Source organism: Mytilus trossulus, chromosome 2 (assembly GCF_036588685.1).
Source record: "Mytilus trossulus isolate FHL-02 chromosome 2, PNRI_Mtr1.1.1.hap1, whole genome shotgun sequence".
NCBI classification, from domain to species: Eukaryota; Metazoa; Mollusca; class Bivalvia; order Mytilida; family Mytilidae; genus Mytilus; species Mytilus trossulus.
Window position 1 is genome coordinate 27,125,489 of NC_086374.1, and position 13,836 is coordinate 27,139,324.

Genomic DNA, 13,836 nt, shown 5'->3' on the forward strand with positions numbered 1-13,836 from the left:
TATGCATCGTATTGTTACCTGGGCATTTTTTTACTAATATGATAGTCCCAGCTTCTACTTCTACTTCTTGTAAATTGTTTATTAATTTTGAGACTTTTTTAATTTTACATTTAAATAAGATAGATCTACACTGAACTTGAGTCGAACAAGAGACATAATTTAGTAAATCTAGATATTATGTCTCTGGTCGAATATGATAATTTTAGTCAAATCGATCACGTGAACATGAATTTGACGACAACTAAGCTTCAGTATCCTCGAACATGTTTTCCGAAAAGAAAGCAGTTCCATACGGAATGTCTTTTTAAAACTAGTATACGAAAAGCGGGAAATAATGTAAATAAAAGTTTGTTTGAAGTCCTTTGAAAGATGTGATCGTTAGCTATCTTGCATTTTAACCGTTTTAGGTTCCAAATAGTGCCAGTTTCAGCCAAGCGACCCCAAAAGATATGGATGATTCCTACTGCAGAGTAGGTCATAATATTATAGTCATACAATGCCTGTTGCAAGTGTTGGTTTTTGATTTTTTTTACCATGCTTGCTTCCTTTTAATCAGAGACACTCAGACAGTCTGTAACTAATTTAGAATAGACTGTCCCTTGCTCTGAGGTCCCTTGCAGTAAAATAACTTACTTAACGATAATATATAAGCTTTTGTCGTAAAGATTTTTAAAGGGGGGGGGGGTGTCCTAACCCAGAACAAAGGGGGTTCCAATAGGGCTCTTCACGGTTAGTTCGGCCATATTGGATAGGGGGCAGATTTTCATTATAGAGGTAAAAATGGTGTGAAGAATAAGGGAAAACATCATTAAAACAGAGCTGTTGCTTGGAAACACACATAGTATTTCCCACACTTTCATACTATTTCCACCTTCTTCCAAAAAATCTGCCCCCTATCCAATATGGCCGAACTAACCGTGAAGAGCCGTATTACATATTCCCATTCAAATGCATTGATCATCCAAAAAAAAGGGGGGGGTTCCAACCCCCAGAACCCCCCTCTGTATCCGCGCCTGAGACTAACAGTTCTCTAGCAAAACTGATCTTTGATGAAAGCAAAAATATATGCATGTGTAACAGGAGGGACGGGTACTTATGTGTCACCATCCCCTCTTGTAGGTTAAATGTCATACAAAGATTTGTTCCTCTGGGACTGAGCTCTTGCAAATGAGACCATATACAGATGTTCCGATACTTTATTAATTATTCTATATACATAAATTTATATTTTGTTAAGTAATTTACATGTTAAAGTATCATGCTAAAATAGTTTTTCACTTTCCATGACAAAAATACTTTATCAAATATTCTATATATGCATAAATTTATAAATTTTGTTGAAAAACCATGACAAAATTGATTTGAAGCACATATAAAATTATGCCAATGTCATTTTGAAAACTGTTTCCAAAATGACAAGCGCAAGCAAAATCACAGTATGATGTCATGCACTAATCCCATATGAACCTGAATTCAGTGGGATAAATTCAATTGATGGACAGATGAATCCCTTATTACCCTTGAACATTGGAATGGAATTAACAAAGTTTTGAACGAATGGGGATAAAACAGTAAAAGGCCAGTTAAAAGATTTATATGTGTGCTTTTTTTTACAAGAATATAATGCAAAAGTCCTTTCAAGCAAACTTGAACGATAAAGGAATTTGCAAACTTCATATAATTTTGATTTTAAATGTGCTGTGTGGTGGCATCTTTGATTACAGAGGTCCTAGGCATTTTTTAATGACAATTTAGCACAAGCATTCGCATACCTGCCAACTTTTGAAAATGCCCATGGGGGTTTTAGCGCGCGACAACAATTTCAAAGTTTACAATTCTTTGCGACGACTATTTTGTGTGTGCTGTTTTGTAGTCTAGAAAAGTGTCATATTTGTAAGATGAGCTTACATGCCTTTTTCTTAAGTTTATTTGCATGATTCTAGTTATTGTATCAGCATATGAACATGTAGCTGTAAGACCAGGAATTATTTTCATGTGTAAGGATACTAAATAGTTGTTGACTTTTCCAATTTAAAATTATACACAAAGAAGGACCTTTATCAGGTTAGGAACAACACCTAGGGACCCCCCCCCTCAATGTTAGAATGTTAGGACATTAAAACCCACTTTCTAAGTACAAATGAGCACACCTTCATATTATTTGAAGAAACTTTTCCAAAGAACTATACATCTTATGATCTATCTGTAATTATATGGTCAACACATGTCCAAGAATTTTGATATGTTCTTGGCCTTATATCTTCTTTATTATTCAAAATAATAGGACTCTTGATTTAGAAAAGCTGTTCCAAATATAATGTCAGAATTTCCCATTTTTAAGTTAATAAGTCAAGGGTAGTCCCTCATTTAAGGGATTCCTCATGTTAATGTGGGGGGGGGGGGGGTCCATGTGAAAAATAATGAATAGTACATTATACTTTAAATGATTGAATACATAAATAAAATTATGTTACAGCAAGTGTACATGTAATGTCAATAAATTAGTGAATAAACTACTATTTATTATCTTCATGGTAGTACTGCATCATTGAAGTTTGTCAATCAGCCATGCTTTTATTCTTATTCTGTGTAAGAACCTCCTTGCAGTTGAAAAATCATTTGCCATGTTCACGTTTTTACAATTCTGACCAACAAACAGAGGAATACAACACAAGTTCAATATCTAGCATGTTAAAATAATCTTGAGAGAAAACATTTTTCATTGGCTGATTAATTTGATCATGAGAAACACGCAATTTGATTGGCTGAACACGATTTTCCTCCATTGGACACAGTTCAAAATCGGGAACAACAATATTTTTCGTGTAGATTTTCACCAAATCGTGTTTTATAGGGTTATTCAGGATCACGATCGTGCAATCGTGACAAAGGGTAAAAATCGTGTAGTACACGCCTAAATCGTGAAAGTTGGCAGGTATGCATTCGAAACAAAACATGGCCAATTTAATTTTTCAAAAGAGGTTCTCATGAAGATTAATTTTGATGTAAATAGGAATGGAATCTCTAGATTAATTGTTCAAACAGTAAAGGATATAATTTGGATCCCATTACAACGACAATTAGAAAAAACTATGTTGTCATTAATAAGAAAAGAATGTGTAAAGCACAAATAATATTCAACATATTAATGTCAGTTGTACATGTATTCTTATATCATTTTTAGTAGTTGTTACCTATGAAAGATATTCTATTTTTAACCTTTAATATGTGTTTTGGGCATAGAGATGAAGAAAACGGTAAACAGAAAGATAGTCAGCAATACAAGTTCAGCTTAGATATGTCAAAAGAGATTTTTTTCATGGTTTATATTCTAGTCAACAATGTTGGAGAAAGTCCATTGTATACACATAGACCTACATTTTCTAGTGAGCAGCACAGACTCTTTAGAGCCGTTAGTTTAAACTCTTGCCTTGTTTTGATGTCATTGTTGACCTGCTAATACTATACAGTGTACATGTATACCATACATATTAAATTAAATTTTGCAGGAACTAACCAGTTCTCTGAAGCTGGAATTTGATACAAAGAGAAGACAGCTGCTGGAAATACAAGCTGAATTCAATAGATTGATCAAACCAAGTGAACTACAGTGAGAAAAATATTGTTATTGAAATTTAGTCTGTGTAAAAAAGTCTTCTTTGGAATTGGTATTTTAAATGTCAGAAATACAGTATATATTTTATGTGTTCTAAAATATAGATTAAAAGCAGTAGATCTTCTTTTTTTAATGGAGATAACTGCAGTAAACATGGAGTCTTCGTCTTATTAAATACTGTCTGATAATTGACTAACAGAAATTTATCTATATGTAATTACTTATATGTTCATGTATAAAGTTCAGGACCATATGAGTATTTGGACCATACATGTATGGTCATGACCATATACCGTTACTCATATGGTTCGACTATATCATAATTTAGTGATTACGATACTCTCATGTGAACTCTGTCACATTTTTCATATTAATGCCATACTTTGAATCGTTTCTGATTTAACAGTTTTTAAATCAGCATACCTTTAAAAAATGAAATCCACTCCCTTTGTTCACCTGCAGGTCTTTATTTTTGTCGTCAACATTTATAAAGCATTTTGCATTGGCATCCTCACATAAGCAGCAACATGATTTTCATCTGCTATACATGTAGTACATGTACCAGTATAATATGTAATGATTTTATAAAAAATAGTTTTTTATCCATTTAATTTCTTTTTCAGAAAAAGTGAAGCTTCTAGTGAAAAAACATCTGAAAATAAGCTGATTCTACTAAGTATTGATGAACAAATGTGTCTCCGTCATAAATTAGATAGATTGGCAATGAAATTAAAAGCTGTCAACACAGCAGGAAGTCAGGAGCATATGTAAGTATATGTATATCTGTGTGCAATCCTCTTTTTTTAGCTCACCTGGCCCAAAGGGCCAAGTGAGCTTTTCTCATCACTTTGCGTCCGGTGTCCGTCGTCGTCGTTAACTTTTACAAAAATCTTCTCCTCTGAAACTACTGGGCCAAATTAAACCAAACTTGGCCTCAATCATCATTGGGGTATCTAGTTTTAAAATTGTGTCCGGTGACCCGGTCAACCAACCCAGATGGCCGCCATGGCTAAAAATAGAACATAGGGGTAAAATGCAGTTTTTGGCTTATAACTTAAAAACCAAAGCATTTAAAGCAAATCTGACATGGGGTTAAATTGTTTATCATGTCAAGATCTATCTACACTGACAATTTCAGATGAATGGAATAACCGGTTGTTGGGTTGCTGCCACTAAATTGGTAATTTTAATGAAATTTTGCTGTTTTTGGTTATTATCTTGAATAATATTATAGATAGAGATAAACTGTAAACAGCAATAATGTTCAGCAAAGTAAGATCTACAAGTAAGTCAACAGGACCAAAATTGTCAGTTGACCCCTTAAGGAGGTATTGGCCTTTATAGTAAATTTTTAACCATTTTTCGTAAATCTTAGTTATCTTTTACAAAAATCTTCTCCTCTGAAACTACTGGGCCAAATTAAACCAAACTTGGCCTCAATCATCATTGGGGTAGTTAGTTAATAATTTGTGTCCGGTGACTTGGTCAACCAACCAAGATGGCCGCCATGGCTAAAAATAGAACATTGGGGTAAAATGCAGTTTTTGGCTTATAACTCAAAAACCAAAGCATTTAGAGCAAATCTGACATGAGTTAAATTGATTATCAGGTGAAGTTCTATCTGCCCAGTCATTTTCAGATGAATTGGACACCCTGTTGTTGGGTTGCTGCCCTGAATTCGTAATTTTAAGGAAATTTTGCTGTTTTGGTTATTATCTTGAATAATATTATAGATAGAGATTAACAGTAAACAGCAATAACGTGTAGCAAAGTAAGAGTTACAAATAAGTCAACACGACCGATATGGTCAGTTGACCCCTTTAGAAGTTACTGCCCTTTATAGTCAATTTTCAACATTTTTTATAAATTTTTGAAGATTTTTCGAAAATATTTCCACTGTTATTACTGGGCCAAGTTCATTATATATAGAGATAATTGTAGCAACAAGAATTTTCAGTGAAGTAAGATCTACAAACACATCACCATCATCAAAACACAATTTTGTTATGAATTTATCTGTGTCCATTGTTTAATATGCACATAGACCAAGGTGAGCGACACAGGCTCTTGAGAGCCTCTAGTTTAGCTCACCGGAGCTTTTCTCATCACTTGGCGTCCGTCGTCTGTCGTCCGGGGTTAATTTTTACAAAAATCTTCTCCTCTGAAACTACTGTGCCAAATTAAACAAAACTTGGCCACAATCATCATTGATGTATCTTGTTTAAAATTTATGTTTTTTGACCTGGCAAACCAACCAAGATGGCCGCCATGGCTAAAAATAAAACATAGGGGTAAAATGCAGTTTTTGGCTTATAACTCAAAAACCAAAGCATTTAGAGCAAATATGATGTGAATAAAATTGTTTATCAGGTCAAGATCTATCTGCCATGAAATTTTCAGATGAATCAGACAACCCATTGTTGGGTTGCTGCCCCTAAATTGGTAATTTTAAGGAAATTTTACTGTTTTTGGTTATTATCTTGAATATTATTATAGATGGAGATAAACTGTAAACAGCAATAATGTTCAGCAAAGTGCGATTTACAAATAAGTCAGTTGACCCCTTTAGGAGTTATTGCCCTTTATAGTCAATTTTTAACCATTTTTTGTAAATCTTAGTTAACTTTTACAAAAATCTTCTCCTCTGAAACTACTTGGCCAAATTTTACCAAATTATCTTGAATATTATTATAGATAGAGATAAAGTGTAAACAGCAATAATGTACAGCAATTTAAGACTCCAAAATAAGTCAAAATGACCAAAATGGTCAATTGACCCCCTTAGAAGTTATTGTCCTATATAATCAATTTTTAACAATTTTCATAAAATTTGTAAATTTTTACCAACATTTTCCACTGAAACTACACGGACAAGTTCATTATAGATAGAGATAATTGTAAGCAGCAAGAATGTTCAGTACAGTAAGATGTACAAACACATCACAAGCACCTAAACTCAATTTTGTCATGAACTGTCTGCTTCCTTTGTTTAATTCACATATACCAAGGTGAGGGACACATGCTTGTATTGTTTTTCGCTCATTTTCTTTGACTGATAGCAACATATTTACCATTATCTGACTAATGATAAGTTAAAATTGGACTTTGAACTAGTTTAGTCAGGAGTGGTACTTAAACAAGTGATTTCAAAATCACTTCTTTGAGTGATTTTGGCTTTGAAATATTTTTTGCACAGACTTTTCAAAATCACTGAAACAAGTTATTTGAAAATTTAAAATTTCATCACTTCAATAAGTGTTTATAACATTTTTTGGATATTTTTCCCACAAGCTTGATTTTTTTATTGGTAAAAAGACCTGAATTCCATTGAAAAAACAACTATGTACATGCAGAAATTGTCATTTGCTTGATAAGCCTGCCAGTTTTTACAGTTTATTTGAATATGCAAAAACTGAATTTGTAGATCAGGACATAACCTTAAAATAAATCATTCTAATTCTGAAGGAAACCAATCAGGTCACCTAATATTGTTGACCTTTGTCTGATAGTTAGAGTATACGTAGTTAATGCATATTTGATAACAGAACAATTCCCAATGGTACTTTTGAAGCCTTAGCGCACTTACTTACTGTCCAAGGCACTGGTGAAATTGATATCCAAAGATAAAGCGATAATTGATTTATGTAGGAAAATTATAGAAAAGTTTGTGAAAATATGGAAAATCAATGAAATTAGCATTTGAAGATCAAAGAAAACACCAAAATTACTTAAATAGGTGATAACTGAATATAAAAAAAATCACTGAAATAGGTGATAATGAAATCACTTGTTTAAGTAGCACCCCTGACTGATATAACGTGAAAATTTTGTGGAAATCTGCCCACCTATTTGGAGTTATTGCCCCTGAAATATTCATTTTAACTCTATTGGCTTTTTTTGCCCTTATTGTTACCACAGGATCAAATTGAGAATGAAAATGGTAAATGTCAAAAAGACAAAAGCCTGACACAAGAGCAAAAATCAGCCCAAAAATGGATCTTCAATGCAGAAGGTGGGTGGCTTCAGCTGGCTCCTTAACAACAATGCATACTTATTAAGGGAAAATGGACATCAATTGACAACATATAAATGAACCAAAAATCAAAATCATTATAAAGGCAGCACTTAAGATAACTTTAAAGTGTAAATTACTTAGGATGACAAGAGGAATCCACCCTGAAAGTTGAATAAAATCTAGCTTGTAATTTTGGAGTTGTTGCCCCTGAAACATTAGAAAAATATATTATTTTCAGCAGTTATTGGCATTTACATGTATCTAGATGTATCTACCCTGAAAATTGATAAAGCAAATCTTTCAAGCGGTTTTGGAGATATTGCACCTTAAATATTCATTAGGGGCATTTTTTGGGCTGATATATTTTAAACTATCTAAAAGTGCTATTTAACAAGTGTAAACTAAAAAAAATTATAAGAATGACAAGGTCTATCTACTCTTATGAAAGTTTCACAACCCTTTTTGAAGTTATTGCCCTGAAATTCGGATTTTTTACTGTTGGTTTCAGTTTTGGCTGTTCACTTACAAACTATACATGAAGGAGCTAGGTTAAACATGTTAACTGCAGAAGTAACCATTAACACAAGAGTAATTATAGTATGCATCTACTAGTCCAATTTAGCAAACTAGTGATATTTTCACACTTGATCAGTGATACAGACACAGGTATGCCTCTTGTTGAATCAGATTTAATGAGGCAGCTAAATTTATATCGTGTTTTTCAGCCATTTGAATTCTGTGCATGAGGAATTAATAGCCTTACATAGGAGGAAAGATGTGAACACTCTCAATACCAGTTATGATTTCCAGAAGCTTGCACGTTTTGTAACAGGTATAAGTACATTCAAATATTATATAAAACTTATGATGAAAAGTTATTTAATGTAAGAAGGTTTTTTTATACATCATATGAACTTTATAGGTAAAATAATGATTTGGTCCAGTTCAAAATGGTCGAAAATCAGTGTCTGCCGATGTCAAAGATGTTATTTTAATAACAATAATCACAAAAGCATAGATTTTTAGAAATGTTAGAATGCAGCATACAAAAAAGACACTATGTCAAGCTCAGATTTGGCCTGAGGTATTTTTTTTTGCAATTGGTTCATTATATACATGAATGTTAATTTATTACAGTAATTGACAAGTGAAGGGCACTAGATTTCATATGCTTTCAGAATGTTATTATTTCATGGTTTATATCCCACATTATGTAGGAATTTTATTTTGGTCCTGTCTGTCTGTTGTAGGAAAAGTTTGTTGCCTGAAAATCTCTTTTAATGTACCCCGGTATATCAAATATGATTAAAATGACTTTTTTTATCATAGGCTAATACTTTATCTTCCCAAAGTATTTGCAATCATTCTTATTGATGGTATATTCTGTTGTAAATTGTATGTAATTTAATAGTATGCTAATAATTTCAGATTTACAGTCAGACCATGAATGGAACTGTCAGCTAAAGGGAGAAATAGAAAACCAGATAAATAAAGGTAATAGGTATTGATTTCTCATAAACATATTGTATAAAAAAGAAGATGTGGTATGATTGCCAATGAGACAACTATCCACAAAAGACCCAAATGACACAAACATTAACAACTATAGGTCACCGTACCGCCTTCAACAATGAGCAAAGCCCATACTGCAAAGTCGGCTATAAAAGGCCCCGATAAGACAATGTGCTTGTATTTTGTTGTGCCTAAAGATATTGACATTTGATATTTTATAACCAATTAACTTCATCATTATAGATCCAAATTACTCTACCCCCTTGCTTTCTCCTTTTTCCTGCCCCTGATGTGTAGTTGTAGCAGGGATGGATCCAGCCATTTTAAAGGGGGGTTCCAACCACATGTCTCCATGCAAATGCATTTTTTTTTTTAATTTTAGAAATAAAAAAGGGGGTTGGAACCACCCCCCCCCCCCACCCCCCCTGGATCAGCCACGGGGTAGTATGCTCACATGGACTCTGTGATAAATCCCCAATCAAAGACTATAACATTTGTATTTGCTGCTTCTGTTCCAAGCACAGCATAAAAAAAAAGTGAGAGCAAAGACATGTTGGCTCAGGGTCAGAATAATGTTTCAGGGTGAAAACGCACACTAACTCTGTGTTTATGTAATACAAGTAGGGCTCATATTAAAAATTGTCACTAGATTTTGAAAAACTTCCCATCATTATCTGACATGGGGAGTATATATAGTGATTTGGGAGTTTGTGTGTCTATAAGTTTATTCATTCATTCATGTCTTTTATCATCCTTCTGTCCCACTTTTGTAAATGAAACTGTTTCTGAAAGGTGTGTCAGAAATTGATGAAACTTTCACAAAATTTTACTCATATCAATGTTCTTTTAATTGACTTCCACTAGGTTTAAATACATTTTATAAATTTCATTTCTCTTTAAAGTATTGCAAATAATGCAGCCTGCAAGAGTTATTAATGTGTTGAATTGTGTTATGTTGTTTGTTAACAGTCCTATAGACAAACACCAACATAACTTTGAATCATGTCTTTCCACTACTCAGTTTTCTGCGATTCCCCAATGGCCTAGTTTACAGCATACATACTTTTTAAGGTATTCATTAGTAGCCACTCATTCAGTGGAATTATGTCACTGAGACTAAAACAACTTGAAAACAATCCAGATTTTCAGCACAGAAAAGAATTGTTACCAGTGGTCCTTTATTACTGGTAGACTACTGCAGATTCATAATTGATTCATTATTATTTGTTGGATACCAATTTTCATGGATTTCAGGGGGAACAGGGGAACCACAAATTAAAACGTTCAACAAATTACAACTTTTCTATAGGAATTATGCAGACTTTGCCAAGACCAATTTCTTTGAAAATGCAAGTTTTCCTCAATCCACAAAAAAATGGCAACAAAGCAAATAAATGAATCCACAGTAACTAAATGATGTCCTATTTAGTGATAATGATACAAATTTTAAACTCTTATTTAATATATTCCAGCATATAGAAAGATTGCTAAGCAGCAAGTGTTATTGTCTAGAAGATGTAGTGAAAGTTCTGATCCAGTAGAAAAGGAAAATGCAGGACGCTTATTGGATGATTTTGTTAAACAACACATAACTTCAAAGAAGCTACCTTTCCAGGAAAGTCAGCATCAAATCAACACTCAGACACAACCAGTTTCAGAATCACATTCACATATCAGCATTCAGGAAAAGCCTTTTTATTGCAGTCAGCAACTAGGTAATGCCCAGAAGAAACTTTGTGGGGAAAACCAAGCAGAGGTAGATCAGATGAAAAATAATGTACAAGGAACTAGACCAAGGAAGATTCCTTTTAAGGAACAAAATTAACATTAATGTATAATCTTTGTCTGTCTCTCTGTCTGTAACAAGGTGTGAACACTGCTTCAAAAGTATGTTTTGCTCAAATGCTTTTATATTTTTATTGTTTTGATTTTGAAGTCAGTCCCATATATAGTCCATACAATACACAATTTAGATTTGACCATTTGTTATAAATCTGCTTGAATTATGTCTGTGAATAGATCAGTATTATATGCATTCTGCATCAAACAGAAAGTTCCAGAAATTATCAGATTGTTCTTATTACTGGTATTAAATTCATAATTTATCCAAAAAGATATTTTTAATAGTATTTTGGGTTACAATGCAGAATAAGACATTTCTTCAAATGTATAATGTGGATTCATCAATTTTTGTGGATTAAGGAAAACTTGCATTTTCTTAGATTTTTGATTTCATGGTTGTGCTTATCTCTATATAGAGCCTATAAAAAATTTGTAATTCCACGAATATTTCAATTCTATGTCAACCTTTACCCAGGAAACCCACATAAATTGGTATCCAACAAATAATAATGAATCCATAGTATGTAAAATGTTCAACACATCAGTAGGTATACTTACTGACACAGTTGTAATGTATATCTATAAAGTTAGTCATCATTTTACAAATGACTGGTGTTCTATGTACTGTATAATCCTTTTCATAATATTTATCAAATAATTCATCATCTTAATTTATTTCAAACTTGCAGTAACTTTCTAGTTTGTACTATCATAGAAGTAATATTTTAAAAAGAAATTTAATATTACTTCTATGGCATATATAGTTCAATTAGAAAATAGAATCTGTATTCATCCAAAGTAAAATTTTAAATAGTAAACTAAGGTTTTGTCTTTTTGAAACACCTTGCTTTGCTTTACATTCAAAATTTGCTTCAGTGTGCTCAGATAAAAAAAAATTATGCTTTGCAGGACTACTGTTAAATTTCAATATTGTTGCAAGCAAACACTTGATGAATGATTTTGATGTGGCAGCTACTTTTATTAGAGAGATATCCTAGTATTTAAAACATTGTTAACAAATCATATCAATATTTAGGGTTTAGATAAAATCTTTATTTTATCTTCTCTACAAATGCGGCAGCTTCTTTTATCACGAGTGATGTTCTGGTATTTAAAACATTGTTAACATTTCATATCAATATTCAGTGTTAAGATAAAATCTTTTATTTTATCTTCTCTAGATATTTGCTGTTGTTCAGCCGTCCACTCTTGAGTTTAAATAATAGCAATTTAGTTATTCCCTCTTACTCATTTTTAGCTCACCTGACCTGAAAGGTCAAGTGAGCTTTTCTCATCACTTGGCGTCCGTCGTCCGTAAACTTTTACAAAAATCTTCTCCTCTGAAACTACTGGGCCAAATTTAACCAAACTTGGCCACAATCATCCTTGGGGTATCTAGTTTAAAAAATGTGTCCTGTGACCTGGCCATCCAACCAAGATGGCCGCCATGGCTAAAAATAGAACACAGGGGTAAAATGTATATTTTGGCTTATATCTTTGAAACCAAAACATTTAGAGCAAATCTGACATGGGGAAAAATTGTTGATCAGGTCAAGATTTATCTGCCCTGAAATTTTCAGACGAATGGGACAACTTGTTGTTGGGTTGCTGCCCCTGAATTGGTTATTTTAAGGAAATTTTGCAGTTTTTGGCTATTATCTTGAATAATATTATAGATAGAGATAAACTGTAAACAGCAATAATGTTCAGCAAAGTAAGACCTACAAATAAGTCAACATGACCAAAATTGTCAGTCAACCCCTTAAGGAGTTATTGCCCTTTATAGTCAATTTTTAACAACTTTTCGTCATTTTTTGTAACTTGTACAAAAATCTTCTTCTCTGAAACTACATGGCCAAATTTAACCAAACTTGGCCACAATTATCATTGTGGTATATAGTTTAAAAAATGTGTCCGATGACCCCGCCTACCAAACAAAATGGCCGACATGGCTAAAATTAGAACATAGCGGTAAAATGCAGTTTTTGAATTATATCTTTGAAACTAAGAAATTTAGGGCAAATCTTTCAAGATTTAAATGTCCATCAGAATAAGATCTATCCCCTCACAAATTTTCAGATGAATCCGACAACTCGTTGTTGGGTTGCTGCCTTAAAATTGTTAATTTTAAGGAAATTTTGCAGTTTTTGGTTATTATCATGAATACTATTATAGAAGATAGAGATAAACTGTAAACAGCAATACTGTTCAGTAAAGTAAGATCTACAAATGAGTCAACATGATCAAAATTGTTAGAGGACCCCTTTAGGAGTTATTGCCCTTTATAGTCAATATTGAACAACTTTTCGTCATTTTTTTAACTTGTACAAAAATCTTCTTTTCTGAAACTATGGGCCAAATTTAAACAAACTTGGCCACAATCATTACAAGGGTATCTATTTAAAAAAAGTGTCTAATGACCCCACCTACCAACCAAGATGACCGACATCAGTAAATACAGTAACAGGTGAGCGACACAGGCTCTTGAGAGCCTCTAGTTTTAAAATTGTACAATTATGTTATGTATTCCTTATTTATCATCATTGAAAATAGACCTAAGAAAAATGTTTTGCCTGATAAGGAGATACTTTCAGAATTGGATGTGTTTTTTATATGGCCTAAATTGTACTTAAGATATAACTCTTTTTTCAGCTTCATTTTTATTATTTTGAAATCCTTACTTCTTTAAAAGAACATCTTTATCATGTTTAATAAGTCTGTAAGAAGTTTTTAAAATATATGGTTCAAAACATATAGGGCTATTTAAAATTATATTATATAAGGGGTTGGAAGGCTCCAAGGCACCTAAAAAATGATGGGATAGTGGAATAAAAAACACTGTTTATGTACC

The 13,836-nt window shown here is 32.8% G+C and overlaps 1 protein-coding gene across 1 annotated transcript; it reads left to right on the plus strand.

Moving 5' to 3' along the window:
• Positions 1–278: 278 nt before the first annotated feature.
• LOC134706878 (uncharacterized) lies at positions 279–13,581 on the plus strand. The gene is made up of 6 exons (XM_063566211.1): positions 279–470; positions 3,510–3,610; positions 4,240–4,383; positions 8,357–8,463; positions 9,060–9,125; positions 10,616–13,581. Exons 1-6 carry the CDS (start codon positions 450–452, stop codon positions 10,966–10,968), a joined length of 792 nt encoding a protein of 263 aa, XP_063422281.1. The 5' UTR covers positions 279–449; the 3' UTR covers positions 10,969–13,581.
• Positions 13,582–13,836: the final 255 nt, after the last annotated feature.